The sequence below is a fragment of the Curcuma longa genome, chromosome 13, assembly GCF_044706935.1.
Source record: "Curcuma longa cultivar G26 ecotype Majalengka, Jawa Barat chromosome 13, ITB_CL_G26_1.1, whole genome shotgun sequence".
NCBI classification, from domain to species: domain Eukaryota; kingdom Viridiplantae; phylum Streptophyta; class Magnoliopsida; order Zingiberales; family Zingiberaceae; genus Curcuma; species Curcuma longa.
In genome coordinates, this window is record NC_133873.1 from 5,158,877 (window position 1) to 5,179,375 (window position 20,499).

The 20,499-nt window shown below is 36.4% G+C and overlaps 2 protein-coding genes across 2 annotated transcripts; both read left to right on the forward strand.

Annotated features, from left to right (window-relative positions):
• The first annotated feature begins 1,956 nt into the window (after positions 1 to 1,956).
• On the forward strand, positions 1,957 to 6,112 carry LOC141843752 (uncharacterized). Its single transcript, XM_074731786.1, has 3 exons — positions 1,957 to 2,128; positions 2,569 to 5,919; positions 6,046 to 6,112. Exons 1-2 carry the CDS (start codon positions 1,957 to 1,959, stop codon positions 5,820 to 5,822), a joined length of 3,426 nt encoding a protein of 1,141 aa, XP_074587887.1. The 3' UTR covers positions 5,823 to 5,919; positions 6,046 to 6,112.
• Positions 6,113 to 12,575: 6,463 nt separating this feature from the next.
• On the forward strand, positions 12,576 to 18,099 carry LOC141844106 (phosphatidylinositol/phosphatidylcholine transfer protein SFH2-like). The gene is made up of 11 exons (XM_074732107.1): positions 12,576 to 12,749; positions 12,876 to 12,904; positions 14,111 to 14,194; positions 14,267 to 14,320; positions 14,788 to 14,865; positions 15,930 to 15,983; positions 16,370 to 16,429; positions 16,511 to 16,606; positions 17,228 to 17,329; positions 17,433 to 17,513; positions 17,619 to 18,099. The coding sequence occupies exons 1-11, from the start codon at positions 12,695 to 12,697 to the stop codon at positions 17,937 to 17,939; spliced, it is 1,014 nt and encodes a 337-aa protein (XP_074588208.1). The 5' UTR covers positions 12,576 to 12,694; the 3' UTR covers positions 17,940 to 18,099.
• The last annotated feature ends 2,400 nt before the right edge of the window (positions 18,100 to 20,499 follow it).

Sequence of the window (20,499 nt, forward strand, 5' to 3'; positions counted from 1 at the left end):
TAAATCAATTTGAACATGAATATGTTCAACTTTTTAATGTTTATAAATATCATCCGTGAATAATATCATGTACAATTATCAAGAATAATATTCATATACAACATTCATAAATAATATTTATGAATAATAATTATGAATCATATTCATTAATAAAATTTTATCAAAATAAAAAATTTAAATAAATTTATATTATCAAACTTAATAATCAACTAAATAAATTTAAAATGTAAAAATTTTAAATAATCAAACAAGTTTAAATTAATTGAAAGTTTAATAATACATCTAAACAAAATCAATCTAAAAGTTAAACTTAAATAATCATTTTAAAATCTTGATTCATTTTAGATTTCGATTAACTTGAGTTTGATCAAGTTGAACATTATAACATTTAATTCGACTTGATTTATTTACTGTTTTAATTATTTATAATTTAGTGTATTTTGATCCACTTAGTTATATCTACCTCTCTAGTTAAAGAATTTTCTCTTAACACCACTAAGTCAAATCAAATTAGCATTAAGACATATAAATTATAAAAATAATCATCTCTATTTAAAGTTCAAAGGACCGATCTCTAGAATCGTCTCTATTGAAATTCAAATTATGATCCTTTTATTTACTTTCTATAGTGTTTTACCACTGTATCACACACATAGGGCAAAACAAGTCATTTCCCCATTTAACATCTCCTTTTCTCTACTCTTTCTATTTTTTTTTAAAATTTTTCTTCTTCCCTACCTTTTTCGTTATTTCTTGATGTTAATTCTTGTTGCCTAATTATTTTTCATTTTAATGTACTTCAAAAGAATATGAATAACGTTGCAAAATTAATATACTTAAATAATAATAATAATACATTAACTATCATAAAAGAAATTTGATCATGTCTATTTCTCTTGAGAGGCCTATAATTCTGATTAAAGCAGCAAATCTCAAAGACCCAATTTAATCTATGATTATTCAATTATTTGTGTAGTACATCTTAATCACCTCAAGACTACTTAAATTCCCTCCCCTCCCCTCAAGCCAATCTTCTAAGTAAACCACCTTGAGGAATTGCATTTACCTCTAAATTTTTGCCAACCGTATGAGACTGTTAGGTTGGTAAATTTCATTTTTTGTTGAAGTTTACCTCTAAATTTCAAGAGGCATAGTTTGTCAACCATGAGATATTAGAGCTTTGGCTAGTAGGATGCTTCATTTTACAAGGACCAAAGGTGTCTCTCTATATATGTGATTCAATTATTAATTATGATTATATTCTATTAATGCAATGAATTAGATTTTATTGTTTTGGTTCTTGTACCATCAAATTGATTTCACCACATGGTTCATCTTTTGAGTTTGAGGTATCCTCTAACACTCTACTAATATAGGAGAAGCTCAAATATAATAACCTTATATTTGATCAGTCAATACTATGAGAGAAATACTTTATAGGTCATTCCAACTCTTTACTCAATTCACTTCCCTTCCTTACTACTTGTTCACGAGCATGCTGACTATTGTTTGATGGGTTCTATGTTTGAAAGATACATCTCAATTTACTTTTTATATATGGTCGTAAAATTGACAGTATAGGATCGTTGGAATGACAGATTTTATCTTTTGTTGAAGTTCATGAGCATGTCTTTCATTTAATAGAGTACTTAATTATTTTGATTGATCTTATGCTATAAAATTTTTTTTATTAAGATAAATAAAATATAATATATTATAGGTAAGTCTAACGTTCATAAATTTTTAAAACCCCCTGATATAATATATTGTAAGTGAGATTTAAATTGTGATTGTGATTAAATAATTTTAATCACCACAATAAATCTTTTAATTACACTAATTTTAGTCTACGCTCGCTCTGCTGCTTCTCCACGAGCACTGCGTCGCCCTCCATCCGAGCGGTAACCGCCGATCAATCCAAACTTACGGAGGAAGGCAAATCCGCCGGAAAAAAAAATGCCTGGCTTATCTCCTCGACTCCGCGCAGCAGCTCTCCCTGCAGCCGCAAGAGCTGCTGAGACCAAAAACATCTCTTTTCTCCTCCGCCGCCTCTCGAATTCCTCTGCTTGTTCGGCCGCGCGATGGACTGATGCCAGCAACCCAATAAGAGCCAGGAATTCCACCGCATGTACACCTCTACCATCCATCACATCGCTCAAACATCTGAAAGATGTTTTCCGCCCTTTTATTACTTCTTTTGATTGGCTTTCTGTATCTGTTCTCTGTGCTTTCTTCCTCGTCCTGTTGCTAGAGTATTTCTTATCGTATCGTACTGGATCTCTTTTATCCTTTTTTTGGGATTTCTCCGTTTGCTGTAGTATTTGCCCACACATTGTCGCAGTCTCTTGATCTTTTACATTTCGCTGGCATTTTCTTTTGTTTTTACAATTGTTTAGGGTTTGTCTTATTGTTTCTTCAATTAGATTATTTTACAATGGTTAGTTTTTATCTTTTTTTTATTGATATGTAGCCGTGCGTGTTATATTTTCACTTGCATTAGAAGTATTTGTAATTATTCCTCAGACTGTTGTCTTCTTCTGTGTCTAAATCTGATTATTTTTGCAATAGCTCGAGCTCTAGAGAATAGTATCTACACTATGCTCACCATTCACCGTTGGGAGTCCTTAAATCATATGAGTTACAAGTTAACCAACCTTAGGAAGGTTCATGGCAAGTTAGCTCTGAAGTTCCTGAAGTGGATCATACGGCAGCCTGAATTTGATGGACTAACACCATTATATTGTATTACAATCGACATACTAGTTCGGGCACAGATGTATACTGCCGCCAAGTCAATAATCAAATATCTTTCCCATAGTGATATTACCAGTCATTCCCTTATAAATTCTCTTGTGCATATCCATCCTCGTTGTAACTCCAAGCCTTCAGTTTTTGATATTCTAATTAAGTATTATATTGAGGAAGGGATGCTCAAGTGTGCTATGGAAACTTTCCGGCTGATCAATCACCATGGATATTCAGCTTCTGTTTATACATGCAATGTTATGCTTTCAGCTCTTGCAAGAGAGGAAGGTTATTTTTCTGTCTTATCGTTCTTCAAACATATGCTCACGGGAAGGAACTGCCCTGATGTGAGCTCATTTAATGTAGTGGTTAATTCTCTTTGTGTAGCTGGGAAACTTAGAAAGGCTAATTACATTTGCAATAAGATGGAAGAGTTTGGAGTTTTACCAAATATAGTTACCTATAATACATTGCTTTATTGGTTTTGCAAGAAAGGGCGATTCAAGGCTGCTCTTAATGTATTGGATTTCATGGAGCTGAAGGGCATCAAAGCAGATGTCTATACATATAATGTTATTATTAACAACTTGTGCAAAGAAAATAAGAGTGCTAGAGCTTATTTGCTATTAAAGCAGATGAGACAGATGAAACTATCTCCAAGAGAAAGCACGTACAATACTCTTATCAGTGGGTTCTGTAAGGAAGGTAAAATTAGTGCTGCTAATCATATTTTGAAAGAGATGTTGAAGTTTAATCTTCAGCCAACTTCCATTACCTACAATGCTTTGATTAGTGGGTATTGTCGAATTGGGAAAATGCATCATTCTTTAAGGATATTTAATGAAATGGAAACTGCGGGAGTAACTCCCAATGAGGTAACCTATGGTGCTCTTCTCAATGGATATTGCAAGACTTCAGATCTTGATGCTGCATTACATCTTGTTGGAAAAATGAGATCAAAAGGTATCGCTATGAACTGTGTGATATACACAATCTTGATTGATGGCCTTTGCAGAGAAGGCAAGGTCAATGAAGCTCTGCAGTTTCTTAATAGCATGGTCAGAGCTCGGGTTTCTCCTGATGTTGTTACTTATTCTACACTAGTTAATGGTTTGTGCAAAGTAGGCAAGAGAGGCCAAATTAAACAGATTCAGTCAAAGATGTACAAAACTGGTGTTCTTCCAAATCAAATATTTTATGGGACAGTCATACATCATTGTTGTTCCTGTGGAGATATTACAGAGGCAATGAAATTTTATGCGGATATGTATCACTTGGGCCAGGAAGCGAACCTAATCACTTGTAACTCATTGATTTCTGGTTTTTGCAAAATGGGGAAACTAAGAGATGCAGAGCTCTTTGTGCAACATATGAACCGAATGAACTTACGTCCTGATTGCACTAGTTTCAATCTTCTTATAAATGGTTATGGAAATAAGGGTAATGCTCTAGAAGCATTGTCTGTTTTCGATGACATGGTTGTCCAGGGTCATCCACCTACACATCTTACTTATACAAATTTACTTAAAGGGTTGTACAAGGGAGGGAATTTACTTGAAGCAAAAAAGTTTTTTATTCAAATTCTTGATATACCCTTTGCTGTTGATAATCATACATACAACACATTACTTCTAGCAATATGTAAATTTGGAAACCTCCATGATGCTTTGGATTTATGCAACAAAATGATTAAGATGAACATATTGCCTGATAGTTATACATATACAATTCTTCTTAGTGGTTTTTGTCAGAAGGGAAAGATTGTTCCTGCACTTACTGTATTCGAAAGCATGAGGAGTAAAGCATTTTCTTCGAGCTGTATTGCTTACACATGTCTAATTCATGCATTAATTAAAGAAGGTCAACTAAGAGCTGCTTCATACCTCTTTGATGAGATGCTGAATATAAAAGGTCTAGACACTGATATCATTGCTTTTAATACAATACTTGACGGTTATTCAAGAGCACGGTTGATGCCACATGTGGATAAGTTGGTTCATCTTATCAAGGAAAGGGGTTTGACTCCAAACCTTGTGACTTATAACATTCTTATGCGTGGATATAGTAAGACAGGACAACTACTACAAGCATTTAGACTTTACAAAGAAGTGGTACAAAAGGGTTTCAAGCCAGATAGCTTAACATACCATTCACTTATTTTTGGGCTTTCTAAGTTTGATATGGTTGATCTTGGAGTAAAATTTTTGGAAAAGATAATGTTGAAGGGTGTCACCCCAGATGATCGGACTTTTAATATGCTCATTACTAAGTACTGTGATAAAACTCAGATGATTGATGCCTTTAAGCTTGTTGATTGTATGAAAAAGTTACACATGTTGCCAAGTGCCGAGACCTATGATGCCATTGTAAGTGGATTAAACAGAAAAGGTTTTTTCCATGACTCCTATATGGTTTTGCATGAAATGATGGAAAAAGGAATTCGAATCAAACACACACATTATATTGCACTAATTAATGGAAAATGCAGGACTGGTGATATTCAAGGGGCACTTAGACTGAGAGATGAGATGGAAGCCTTGAATCTAGTTCCTAGTGAAGTCACTGGAAGCACTATCATAAGGGGTCTTTGTAAGTGTGGAAAACTGGAAGAAGCGATACTTGTTTTCAAACGCATGCTTCAGACTGGTTCATTGCCAACCATTCCAACATTCACCACACTTATGCATAGGCTATGCAAAGAAATGATGCTTGTTGATGCATTATGTTTGAAGGATGTTATGGAGAGCTATGGCATGAAGCTGGATATTATTTTGTATAATGTACTTATTACAGGATTGTGCAGCACTGGCCGCCTTTCTGATGCTTGGAGGCTCTATGAGGAAATTAAAGAGAAGGGCATCTGGCCTAATGTCACAACATATATTGTTCTCATCGATGCCTTTTCCAAGGAACATAAGCTTATTGAGGTAGACATACTTTTGAAAGATTTAGAAATCAGAGGCCTCATTTCTCCACAACTGAATTCCAAAAACATACCTAAGGGATTGGAAAATGCTATGAGAAGACTAAATAGTTTAAGGCGATGTAGGAAAAGTGTTATTTCAAATGACACATGAAACTCCTTACTTCATGGTTCAATCATCCTTTATCATTTTGAAAGAGCTCTGGTGATTATCACATCGATGATATGCTCCTGACAAGGATATTGTACAGGTTTGTGATTTTGGACCCTAGGAATTTGAATTGTCCTTTTGTCATCATTTCTTTTTCTCACTGTGAATTATTTTCCTATTGCTTACTGCTTAACATAAACAATACTGATTTTCCTTTCTCTTTCAGAATTAGGGTTCTGTTTAGTCCCTGTGGACCCACTGGACGCCATTGCTCATCAATAGTCTGTTTTGATGCACCATTTGTTTATTTAAAGTATGTCCATCGGATGATTGTGCAGTATCCACTGCAATGGAAAATATTATTTGGATTGCTTTTCTTTATGTCATCCAAACTCGAGCAAGACTATCTGACACAGCTGTTGATCTAAGTATCTGACACACCCAAATCTGGTTAAAGTTTTTTATATATGACCAATAGGAGGGTCAAATGTCAACTCAAAGTGTTAGTGTCAGAAGTGTTGGTGCCTGGCTTGGTTACCTAAAATATTGAGTCCAAGCTTGCAGTTGGCTGTAGCTTTTGGTGTGTTTTAAATGTGTGGTAAGCTTGATCTTGTGGCTCTCTTGATTTGCAAATTATTTATCAATATCAGGTTTCTTTTGTCATGTCGTTTATTTCCTCTTAGAATTATTGCAGTTACCAGAGAATACATGAGCTGAACAGAGTTGTCCATACTTTATGAAAGTTATAGTTGACATTTCTATGTGCAACATGAAAGCTCTGTATTTTCCATTCTTCCGATGGGAACCCGGCATATTAGTTGATTAATTTATTGTTTTATGTTGGTAAATATTTTGACTGTGAGAAATTTTTGGCAGCAAGTGTTTACAATTACTTGTCTTGGAAAGATGGCTGATTCGTAGAGGGATGTGGTCCTGCAAAAACATGAACGTTGGTATTCATTTGAAAGAATGCTGGAATTATGGATAATTAGCAGAGTGAGAAACTCTTGCTATGTTTGAGCAAGTTCCTGTGCTATGTAAACCATAAATTTATTGGTCCGCTCCACGATTTGCATTTGTCTGCATGTTTAGTTCATCTAAGAATGGATTCTGCTGATCTGGTCAAAGAAGATAATTTTATAATACATCGATTATTAGGTGCTACAATTTGCATTATATTTTCATCGTAGACTTTTCTATTAGAATATTCAAATAAAGGCATTAGATTGCAGCTGTTCAATGGTTTTGTGAAGTCTCATAGGGCAGTATATGACTGACAGCTATATTTTGTATTTATCAATAGTTATTCATTACCATGAACTAAGTGCATACTAAGAGAAGATGACATGATGCTTAATCTACTATGCTGTAGTTGTACCCTCCATTGATACTGTAGTCACAAACAAAAATGTCTTTTTTTTTTTCTTTTTGTGTGTGTGCAGCATTGGCTACTCATTTGGCTAATTATCACTTAGGAAGTGATCGAGTATAACCTAGGTTTGGTATCAACAATTTGTCATTAGCAAAATTCAATTAATTTTAGTGATCTTGCTGCATGAGGATTTAATTAGGTTTGCAGCAGAAAGTTTCTCTTGTGACTTATCTTTGTACCTAAAGTCCTTTTCATTGGTTAAGATTATAAGCAGTAAATTGCATGCTAAAAACATAGTGATCTTCAGGTCATCTCTTATGTAAGGTGCTATAAAGCCCTTGGCTATTTTTGTGCAAATTCTTGGGAGCATATGAGGTTTGAGATTTCATTCATCCTGCCTAGAGAATGACATTGAGGGACCTTTGGAACCTCAACACCAAGTCAAAGATAGACTCAGGTGATGACAAATGAAGTCTGGTGAGCAACTCCAGTAGCTGATGCAACAATGATTGAGGCAACCTTGCTCCTGAAAAAAAAAGGTTCCGTTTAACTATCTGGAATTTTATTGAGTGGTTTCATAGCATTATCTGTTTAATAAGAATCGAACGTACACATTGGAAGTTCTACTTGGCGTTCTGGTTTTTGATGGGTGAATAACACTTGAGATGGCTTCTGGTCTTCACTAGTATATCTAGCACTATAAACTTTCATCCGTAAGCTGTTAGTTAATACTCCCAGGAAATGTAAAGGATCCGAATCATTTAGAAATTTCAACTTAGCAACATTCTTATATATTGAACCATGTGGCCAACCAACTACTTGATGAAACTTCATTCAAAATGTACCGACAGTTCCTCTTTTAAGCTTGAACTTTATTGGTACAATTTGTTGCCTTGTTTAGTCTTAAATTGAATTACAACTCCAGCTTCTTAGACTTATTAACTATCTCCTGTTCTTTGTTTACTTTTTCAGCCATTTGAGAAGAGACAAAGCTGCTTTGTCCTATAAACTTGGGCGTATTCTTTTGGCAACTTGAATGTGACTCATTCGGTCCCTTCTCATGCTGCAGTTATGTGAGCAGTCTCAACTAAACACTCCTTCTGCATCTCAAGTAGATAGGCCAACCCAAGCAGCCCCTTCCGGGTCATGCTAAAATATCTCACATGATGAAGCTGTTTGTTCAGACCGAAACATGGCAATCGGATAGGTGGTATTATCAACCAGATGAATGTAGAGTTGAGCAATTGCTTGAAAAATGTCAGAAAGTATTTTCAGGAATTGCTTGAAAAGTATTCTACTCAAAGCTCTCTCAGCTGACTGTTCAGTTCTGCATAATTTTGGATTCAGAGGGATTGTTACCTTCAGTTCTTTGTGTTATAACCATTTGTGGCCCTGCTAGGAATTTACACACCATTTTTCCTATGTTAAACTCCATTATATGTTGATTAAATTTTGATTGTGTGTCAAAACATATTATATGTTTTTTCAACTTCACATTAGCCTTATGTAACACTTTCCTTTTTAGCATTTAGCTAATTTTTTATCAAAATTTTATTTTATACAACATAGAAAAGGGGGAAGGGGTATTTGGGAACTGAGTGTATTCTAATTCTAGCATTGGGTTGATTTAGAGCAGGTTGAGTATGATCGTGTCGTGCTAGGCTACATGCCAAGTTGAGCATGCGTAAAATCTATGGTAGTATCGTGCTCAAGTTCATGTTGAGCTAGCGTGATCTATAACATGTTCGTGCTTGGCCCTTAATTTTGTCGTATGTGTAAGGCATATATTCCCCTTTAGTAAAATTCTCCAAAATTATTAAAGGATTTCAAAGTGGATGTTCAAGCTATGAAGTTGATGTCGCCTCGTAGAGTTTCAATTTGTTGGTCTAGGACACCACCATGTGTGTGATGCAGTGGTAAAGTCTATCAAAAAAAAAATTAAGGATCAAAATTCGAATTCCATTAGAAATGAATATTTTAAAAATTATTTTCTCAATATACATGAATTAAGTTCAAGAAAACAGGAAGATCGTCTATCTAAAAATAAGTAAAAAAAAAAGAATCTACTAATTTAGGATTAGTCTTTGAATAAAATTATGTTATCATGAACAGTGAATGTGATAGCAAAGTGAAGCGCACTACTGAGAGAGTCGATCATCTTTTATAGGCTTTTATCGTTCAACAAAACACTATCTCCTCCACAGAGTTCTTCTATATTAAGCTAACGTAATCCGACTCAAATCTATCTATGTTGTGATCACTCAAGCCAAAGCTGTAGACCACAATTTGTAAAATCTTTCTTTCAATCCACGGAGTCTGTGGTATGTTGCGATCATAATCAATAAAAACAAAACCCTAACCTAATTATGATCATGCGAAGGGTGTAGTAGCTAGGAACACAAAACTACCAAACCAAGTCCTTGTTTTTTTTAAAAAGGAAAGTTTCATAATCCAAAGCTGATGTGTAATGCACTGAGCTTAGTCAAAGTCGATCAAACAGTAGTTAAATAATTCCTAAACCAATATAATTCCAAATTCCAAGCGGTCAAAATGGAGCATCGGTCCACCAAACAACAGTGTGCGCTGATTAAACAAAGACTTCCATGACGCGGATCGGTGTCATTGTAGGAATCTGATCTGATTAATATAATGGTCAAAGTAGACCGACCAAAAAGGTTCGGGGCGGGTTTTTTTTTTGGTTTTTAAAATAATTTGTCTTCTAGATTTAAGAAGTATACAAATGCTCCACGTTGGACATGTTTTTGTGTTAATGACGACTCAGTTGAATGGAATATGTAGGGGTGGGAAAAAATACCGAATTTTCGGTATACCGCACATATCATACCGATATTTACCGTCCATATCGAAAATTTCGGTATACTGAAAAATTCGGTACGGTATTATACCGTACCGAAATTTTCGGTATCGGTAACGGTACGCAATTATTATTGTTCGGTATTTCGGTATAGCAACATTTTCGGTATAATACCGTACCGAAATTATCAGTATACCAAAATTTTCAATATTTTCGATGTAATATACTGAAAATTCGGTATTTCGGTATTTCGGTATATCGAAAATACCGAAATTCCGGTATACCGAATTTTCGGTATGGTAACGGTATAGATTTTTTTATACCGAAATTTTCGGTACGGTATACGGTATCGTATACAAAATTCGGTATACCGTACCGAACCAGCCCTAGGAATATGTTCCTAATGAGCTAGTACGTACGATGCCAGCATGCATGCATCAAAATAAGTCTACGCTCTCTTTCTTTCAACTAACTGATCAGCCGCGCGACTCCTTTCCGCGACTCCTTTCCGCGACCCTGTCCGCGACTTCTCCCACCCACGCCCACTGCCGCCGCGATTTCATCGCCGTCCGGCCATCTCCGGCCGCCGGACCAGGCCCGATCGACGCGCCGACGAGTGGCGCGTCGATCGGGCCTGGTCCGGCGGCCGGAGATGGCCGGACGGCGATGAAATCGCGGCGGCAGTGGGCGTGGGTGGGAGAGCGGCGGATTCCGGCCGAATTCGAGGCCATCCGGCCACCGGAGGCCGCCGGACCGACGCCGGTCGACGCGCCGGCGAGTGGCGCGTCGATCGGGCCCGGTCCGGCCGCCGGAGGTGGCCGGACGGTGAAACGGCAGCAGCGGCAGTGGGCGTGGGTCGGGTGTCGCGCACGGGTAGTGGACGGGGATGTCGCGCAGTAGATCAAAATTCTATATATATATATATATATATATATATATATATATATATATATATATATATATATATATATATATATATATATATATATATATATATATATATAGAGAACTGATATGCCGCGCGACAAACGCCGCGCGACACCGTACGCGACAGCCGACCTCCCTTCGTTCATCGTCGCCGTTCGTCGCCGTCCGATCACCGTTGGCCGCAATTTCGGACTCGTTGGAAGCGCAACTCGACGGCGCTCCGGCCGGGCCCGGATTCCAGCCGGATTGTGGCCGGAATCCGGTCGAAATCCGACCAGAAACGCGACAGAGCGTCTGTTGGGCGATTCCGGCCGAAATCGGCCGGAATCCGGCCGATTTCTGCCGGAATCGCCAACAAACGCTGTTGGCCGATTCCGGCCGAAACGCGGCCGGAATCCGGCCGAATCACGGTCGGAGACCGGTCGATTTCCGCTGAAAGCGCCGAACAGATCCTCTGTCGCGTTTCTGGCCGGATTCGGTCGGATTCCGGCCACAATCCGGCCGGAATCCGATGCCAATGTGTGCGCCGTCGAGTTGCGCTTCCAACGAGTCCGAAATTGCGGCCAACGGTGATCGGACGGCGACGAACGGCGACGATGAACGAAGGGAGGTCGGCTGTCGCGTACGGTGTCGCGCGGCGTTTGTCGCGCGGCATATCAGTTATATATATATATATATATATATATAAAAGTTTAATATTTAAATTAAAAGAAATAAAAATTTTTAAAAATATTTTATACAATGTGTTCGAGTAACCTATTAAATCTTTTTATACGTACAGTTTGATTCCCAAGATACTTCACTCATGATATTGGATCATCTATTAGAATTCATTTATAGATGAAAAATTTTTATAAGAAAATTAAACATCTTCAGAATTAATTAATTCAAAAAACTAGATACTTACTTTAGTAATCTAGTCCGGAAAGTATAGTTGAGTTGATTATTATGGAACAAATTTGTTGTAGTGGATAAGGATCGAATCTCGATAAAGTCGAAGAAATATTCTCTATGTAGTGGTCAATTGTAGTTTATCAATTTGCCTCTTCACACTGGATAATAGATTCCACCTTTTACTACAGTATTGAATTAGCAATATAATCTAATGTTAGTCCTCGCTAATTAAATATGTTAATTATGGGTGTCGTAGGGCATAGGATGGGCTTCAACGTGTGATCATTTGCAAGGGTGAATCTTTAAACTAAGTTACTGTAATTGCTACCACAATACATTTGAGTTTAATTAAGATTTGCATGTGAATTTGCTATAAAATTCATCAGCGATGAGAGGAGAGATGATGATCCACTCCTTGGTGCAAGCACATAACAAAAATAAGGGCGACTCCACCTTGACTTGATTTGATCGGAATTAATTAACTATCCTTGAATTGTGCAAGCACATCCTCGATCTAGGCTACCAATTACCATTGAATCCAAATTTTTGTTTTAAAATTTTAAATATCAAGTGAGTAATTGTAAATAGAATAAAATAATGACAATTATTTTTTTCCACAAATGTTTTTTCCACACAACTTTTCTATGCACGTGTTGCTTTTCCACCCAAATTTCCTTCCCGGTTTAAATATTTTCCTGTATATAAAGCGATGGAGAGCCATACAGATGCAGAAGAGCGCTTTCGCTGTGGCAGAGAGAGAGAGAGAGAGAGAGACGACGACTCCTTTTTCAAGTCTTCTCCTTTCTGCTCCGATCTAATCAGCAAGCCCTAATTCCCACCACCCCCAGTTCCTTTTCCCCAAGTAGGATGGCGGTCACTTCCCAGGAGGCCATCCAGCAGCTGGCAGCTCTCATGGAGCAAGGTCATTGCTTTTCGTAACGATTATGTGTCGATGTCTTCTAAACTATTTTCTTCGCATAGTTTTGTTTCATAAAGTTTGATTTTTTAGTATTTTCTTTGGTTTTTTTTTCTGTTTGAATTGTTACAGTGGATGAGCCGCTCAAGGTTACGTTCAAGGTATTAAGATTCTTCTAACTTTGAAATATGGGATTTTTATTTTAAGGAAAAAAGAAGTATCCCTTTCGCTTCATTGAATTTGATTCTTGAAACATGCCCTCTGAGCTAATCAGCCATGTGAGAGTGGCGTTGTCATTAAAAATGTCATGTATGTTTTTTTTCCCCTTCGGTTGTTTTTCTTTAGTGTAGTCTAGGATGAACATTCTGGGTGATGGTGCTTCATAATGACTCTGAATCTTTTTGGGAGAATAATGATGCCAGTGGTAGGATCTGAACCAAGAAGCTTTTTTAGGCATTTGCATTCGAAGAAAACTTAGATCGTAATTTGTATTATGTTTCCCTGAAAGCATAAAGTCTAGAGTCTGAAGACGCTGGAAAAGATGACTGTTTGTCTTGGTCATGTCATGCTCATGCTTTTAATGTTTAATTTCTCTAGGACCCTGGCCAGTTTCATCTTGTACATATGTAGTTCTTAACTTGGCATCCTAGTGGAAGTTTTTTATTCAAAACTTGCTCCTAGATAAGCATAACTTAGTTGATCATGAATTGCCAATGTCAACTCATGTACTTCTTCATGATCTTATTACAGTCTTTTTTGTTGTTTTTGACACCATTCTAGTTAATATTTACAAAGAATTTATCTAGAATGTTGTATTTTCGTCAATGGATTTGTGACTTGTCAAAGAGAGATGCTTAGCATTTCCTGTGTTATATTCTAGCTAGCATGAAATGATCTGTTAGACGTGGCAACTTAGCTTTTGCAATCATTTCACACACGGTTATTAGCAGCAACATCTGCTTCATCATCATGTGTTTCATCCTATTGGTGGATTGGACTTATCGGAGTCAGCGTTCATTTACTCTTTAGCCCATATACACCAAATGTCTTATGATACCTGCATGTGTGCAATCTAAAGCAAAGTTTTTTTTTAAAATTCTTTTCTCCATTTATCAACAATGTGGAACGTGTTGCTTCACTCCTAAAACTTTTTCATGTACCCATGCTGGTAGGGCGAATTTATATATATATATTTTTTTCAGATTTGTTCATCACATGCATCTTACTTGGTTCTTTTTATTGGATTAAAATGGCTATTCAAATAAAAAAGAAGTGGAAATGCATTTTCACTAGGAGGAAGACAAAAGAGATTCATGAATTTTTTTTACCAGGATGATTGATTTATTAATGGATAGTTTCATATGTAGAATATGCATCAGGGATACCCAACGGCGACACTCTTGCGCTTTCTGAAGGCTAGAGAGTGGACTGTTTCCAAAGCACATAAGATGGTTTGTTCATGTTTTCTTTTGCATTATGTTTTTCTGTCTGCAATAAAAATAATAACACTTCTCCTGTAACAGCTGATAGATTGCTTAAATTGGAGGATACAAAATCATATTGACGGCATCTTGTGTGTAAGTTACTGTTGCTGAAATAAATATTTTAAATTTCAATTCTTTGTTAAGCTGTGTTTTTGGCAAAACTATAACAAATTTGTAAGGCCTTATAGAATGTATATTAAAAACATATTCTTGACTATCTTTGGTATTTGCTTTTTTCCTATTGTTGGTTACCATTTTCTTGTAAGTTGGACCTGAACCTTAAATGTTAAACGATCCACAATCAACTAGTTGGATAGAAACAAATTTTTCCTAGAATATATTCAGAATTTGGTCAATCAAAATATAATTTAGGATATTTCAAATACAATAAGATGTCTATGTATGCATAATCTTAGAACACAAACTTATATAAGAGGACCTGAATGCCTAGTGTCTGTTCTTTCTGTCACTAAGATAACATAAACATGTACTTATCACTTGATGCGTAGCTTTACCAACACTAAGATTATTTGATCTAACTCAGGCTTTTCTGAGCACAGAAGCCTATAATTCCAGCAGATTTGTACAGAGGGATCCGAGATTCACAGCTTGTAGGATTGTCAGGCTACACGAAAGAGGTATTGCCTTGTTGTTTCTAGAACATACTTCGTCTCCTATTATAGCGCTACAAGACCACATGTTTTCAGTTAAACATCTTTAACTATTAGCTTCTTTATTGCTGCAAACATAATACACTTTCTATGGCCAAAAATATCTCATTTTGTAATCAATAGTCATCTATCCTAGCTTGTGGATCTTTTTTAAATTTTTTTATTGTCTTTGTTTAATTATCTTGTTATTCAGCACTAAAGATCATATTCCCAAACTTGGTGTTGGTATTGTGCTCAAGCATATCTTGAAGATGATTAAGGAAACTTGTAACATGAAGAGCAGCTTAAAGTAGATGAAACATTATCCATTTATGAAAAAGAAAAACAGCAAAAAGTATATTATGGTTTAGATTTTAAGAACTATGCCAAATTGAATTTTCAGAATAGATTGGGATTTGAAGCAAAAGCTCAGTGCCATGTTGTGGCAATTTACAGCATATTTCTTTAGAACTCACCTGTATTTTCTTTGTTGAAGATTTTTCTGGATACCTCTGGTCATTTGCATCCACATCCATCCCTTCTTGCTTGCTTATATTGAAGTTCATATTGTTGAACTTTTCACTAGCATGCTCTAGAATAGCTAACACATGACCTTTATGCATATGTTCTGACTTATGTTGACAAATGGGGTGGTTTAAGTTCATCAACAACTTATGATTATTGAGTTATCAGCAAGCACTAGATCCCAGTTTCTTGGATTTGAATGCATGGATTCTGTCTTACAACTGATTTGGTGGTCTCAAATACTCTTATCTATCCAAGAGCCTTCTTTATCGATTCTAATGGAATCTTTGTATATATTCTCACAGTTATCTTGCATAGCATAGATGAATTAGATCATCTTCCTACTTGTGCATAATTAAAAGCAATGCATTGAAATGTTATCACTTAGTAAAATTTAGTTTAGTTTACTTGTTTGCAGTCAAGAAATGCCTGGAGGACATTATATTCGGCTCTATATCTGTCTTCTTTGTGATTTATATCAGAAAAATATAATTAAATAGCTTATTTCAAGTTAACATCTACTACAGGGCCTTCCTGTTTTTGCACTTGGTGTTGGACTCAGCACATTTGACAAAGCATCGGTATGGTTGTCATGTTCTTGTATTCAATTAACGCTCTTATTAAACAAATAATTTGATGTCTCATTTCTTATGGTATGCCCCTGCCAATCTCTTGTGACCTTGGTATCTTTCTTTACTATTTATTGTCTCGGTATTTAGAACTTAGAAGGATAAATTCATTTAAGGAATGACAGGAAAAGGTTCGCATTAAATTATTTCTCATGAACCAGATATTACACGAGCTACTTCTCTTTGAATAGACATTATGTTAGGATGCTAGCTTCATTTTGATGCCAACAAACAAACTGATCATATTTGATTAAATTTTGCACCAGAGAACTTTCAGAAAGTTATTTCGCTTATCATAGTCCTTTTGCATTATATCTAATTCCACATCTTCATATCAGGTAAATTATTATGTGCAGTCACACATTCAAATTAATGAATACAGGGATAGGGTAATATTGGTAAGTAGCAGTTTTCAACAAATTACATGCAGCTTCTTGCAAGTACATCATTTTAATTTTCATTTTGGGTTTCTCTGTTAGCCTGCTGCAACTAAAATGTATGGTCGGCATATTGGAAAGTGCGTGAAAGTTCTAGATATGACTGGTCTGAGGCTTTCATCACTAAGCCATCTCAAGGTACAATTCTTTTGCCCTCCAAATTTAAATTTATTAACAAGCTATGAAGTTGAATAATCTGAAAAATAACTGCAGAGTTCTCTAAATCCTATCTGAAAGAAATTCTTCGCTTTAAATGACAGTGGAATTGTTACTTCTGTTTGTCTTTACCCCTTTTGGTGTCGAACGTTATAACCAGGCAATACTTCATATTAAAGTAAAAAAAATCATCTGGAGAAATGAAATTCGAGTGTCTGTTCATGATATCTATGATCCTACTTTTACAGGAGGCCTTCCCTGTAAAATACGGCAATGTTAAGAATAATCTCGTCGATCATTTATTCCCTTCATGGTTCAGGTCATTGATGAAGTTGCCATCGAGTGTGTATTGTAGTAGCCAAAAGACACAGTGATAAAAGTTTCTAGTATCTTGAGTTCCTGTTGATGGATTAAAATTTTTGGTGCTGCACATCTTTAAGGCATTAAGTACAGATATGACCACACAACTTTTCTCAGCAAACTAGATTCATATCTTGTTGCATTTAGATTTTATTCCCATGTCCTACTGTGCTTTGTTAGAATTACATGTGCATGTCTTTGCAACATTTCAATTTTCTCACTATGGCTTTGATCTTGGTTCAGATATTGACGATGATCTCTACTATTGATGACCTAAATTATCCAGAGAAGACACAAACTTACTATGTAGTTAATGCTCCATATGTCTTCACAGCCTGTTGGAAGGTACATATATTTTTTAATTTTAGCAAATTTTGCTTTTTCTGAGTGATATCTCTAGTCTGAGTAAGATGAGATGGTGCTTTCCATTGATCTGATGCTTGGTTAGGTTGTGAAACCTCTTCTGCAAGAGCGAACGAGAAAAAAGGTTCAAGTACTTCATGGTTGTGGCAGAGATGAGCTGTTGAAGGTAAGAAAACGCATATCTTTGCAATAACCAGGATATGTTGTGCGATTACTTGTTTACAAACTCGTTTGCGATCGATCGTTTCTCTAATGTACACCCTATCTGCAGATCATGGACTATGCTTCTCTTCCTCATTTCTGTCGAAGCAAAAGAAATGGCAGCTCGGCTGGAGTCTCTTCTGCTGGAACTGGTGACTGCTACTCCTTGGACCATCCCTTCCACCAACAGCTATACGGCTACATCAAGAACAATGCACCAAGCCGGGGGCATGCCTTGCTACCAAAGCAAGGATCCTCGCATGTAGATGTACCCAGAGGAGACACAGAGGGAACAAAGATGGCCGAGACGAGACAGTCCAAGCACCATTCGATCGGAGACGACAGCAAGCTTGCTTCCTCATTCAGTGTTCTTCGTGTTGATGTTGTGTAAAGATGCCACTGATTGAAGAAGCTATCTCTAGCGGCACAGAAATGTTTAGTGCAGCAAGGTTATCTGTATTAATTAACAAGTTCTTCAATCTCTTATCTTGATGCAAAGGAACGCGAATGTACCAAACCATGTAGTTTTATGTTCTATTTAGAAAGGAAGGAATGGGAAGAAGCATCACAGATGAATATTTTCCTCCAATTCGTGTAGGAAAGACACCGGCGGTGCCGGACCCGGCGAGGATAGTCAACGGCTAGCTGCCGGAGGAGGTGGGTAGCAGAGTTGTTTGGTTTGCCTCGCCGGAGTGCCAACGATGGTCATGGCGAAGAACAATGAGGTTTAGACGTTTGTGCAAAATTACTGCAATATTATTACATATTCAATTAATTTCGTTTTTTTAAATAAATCTACTCGTTTAACCATTTTTATATTCAATGATTGAGGGCTACGCTGTCTGGAAACGGCGTTTACCGTGACGTCCCCGTTTTCGAAACGCTGGGAAACGTTTCCATCCGTAGAAACTTATAAGAAACGGTGAACTTTAAGTTTTCGGCGGCTCCTGGTAGTGGATCTTGAAGTCCTCCGGCAGAAGCCGAGAGGGTTCGCCTCCGGCGGATGCAGAGGAGGCGGCGAATCGCAGCTTGACGAGCTTGAGGCGGTCGGTCGCGAGGGCAAGGGTCAGCTTGTGGCACCGCCGCTGGTACTTAAACCCGTTGATGCAGCGGAGGATCTGTGCGACGGCGACGTAGAAGACGAGGTGGCCGAGAGAAAGGAGGACGATGAGGTCCCAGCAGTGGCGGCATTGGAGGCGTTCGGTCGAAGATCCCATCTGCGCAGCCAGGGCGCCAACTCCAAGACCAGGGCCGATCTTCCTAAGATCCTGGGTTTTGAGGACGAGGAGACTCCACGCGAACCCTTTCACTGCCTCGTTAGAACGACTCACCGGCTCCGATCTCTTCCCCTCTGCTTGTCCCTTCGCCATCCCTGACCATCCTCGATCAGCAGAGGAGAATGGCAGGGGAAGGCGAGGCTTCGCTGCGGTAGGTTTGAGCCTCGAAGGACGTCAGAGTCTAAGAGCCTTGGCATGTCTGTCTATCTTTGATAGGAAAAGGACGACAAGACGCCCCAACGCCCACAGCGAGGAAGAGGAAGAAGAGCTTCGACGTTTCCAAAATCTGGAAACTTCAACTATATATTGCCGTTTTCCGTTTTTGTTTACGTATTTTTCGTTTCTCGTCTTCAAGTTTCCAGACAGCATAGATTGAGGGTAAACTGCATTTAATTTTGAAAAAAAAAAATACAATAATTTAATTGGCACTTTATTACATTTAATTTTGAGAAAAATTAAAAGAATGTCTCTCTCGTAAGATTTACTCATTTACTGGGATGATCGGTGCAAAATTTTTTTGTAAAATCATCACTTTCGAGATTAATTGGTTTAAAGAATTATAATATATTTTACCACAGTTATGATCAAAATTATTAAATTTTTTAAAAATATTAATATATAAATTGTTTTCTAATTGTTACATGATTTATAAATATAAAAATAATTTTTTTGTCTAGTTTAAGGCTGCGTAATATATAATTATTTTGTTCAAAATTGTTATATACACTTAAATTATTTTAATTTTATAAGCAAATACTCTTATACAATTTTTTTAATCGTCTAGAGTCAAGATATATGACTTTCTTTTACAATTTTGATTCGTTTAGGCTCATGTAACAAATTTATTTTAAATTGCTAATTTGAGATCTACTTATTTTGAGAGATTTTTCAAAGTATAATTGACAATCTTTTTTTTATATTTGACAATCTATTACATAATAATAATAATAATAATAATAATAATAATAATAATAATAATAATAATAATAATAATAATAATAATCCAAAAAGAAGCTCCCACTGAGTAGGAGATCAAGCTTCAAATCTAAATCATAATAATTCTAGGTTTTCTAATTCAAACATGATCTTGAAATAGTAGCAAGACAGTCAATATTGTATATACTTTGCAACAATATTCTTTGCAATATTCAATCACAGATGATTTGATGCATGTATTATGTCAAGTTCAATCTTCTTCTATAGGAAATTATGCATCCAGAATCTTAATTAATTGGGAAGTGACAAGATTTTTATAATTTTTCTTGATGAACACTAGATCTTCAAGATCTATTTTACTATTTTCCTTTTATACTTCAAAAAGAAAATCATTAAATGCAATTTAAAAATATAATATTCAATTTTCTATTCTCAATATATATCTATACATTCAACATTTTAATTCGATGAAGCAATTGATGACCTTCAAGCCTTCAGTTAATATGAAAAATGCCCACATATCTTCATGAACAAATTTTTCTTTACAAACTTAATCAAAGCACAATAAGCAAGCAATATATTTCAAATGTCCATGAATCAAAGTCCTCGAGCAAATATTTTTATGTAAATTGGGTTTCACTAAAAATATATTACTCTCCTTCCATATTATCATAATGCTAAATCGGATGCACATATTTACTAAAATAATAAAGTAATTAGATCTCTTGATAAAGATTT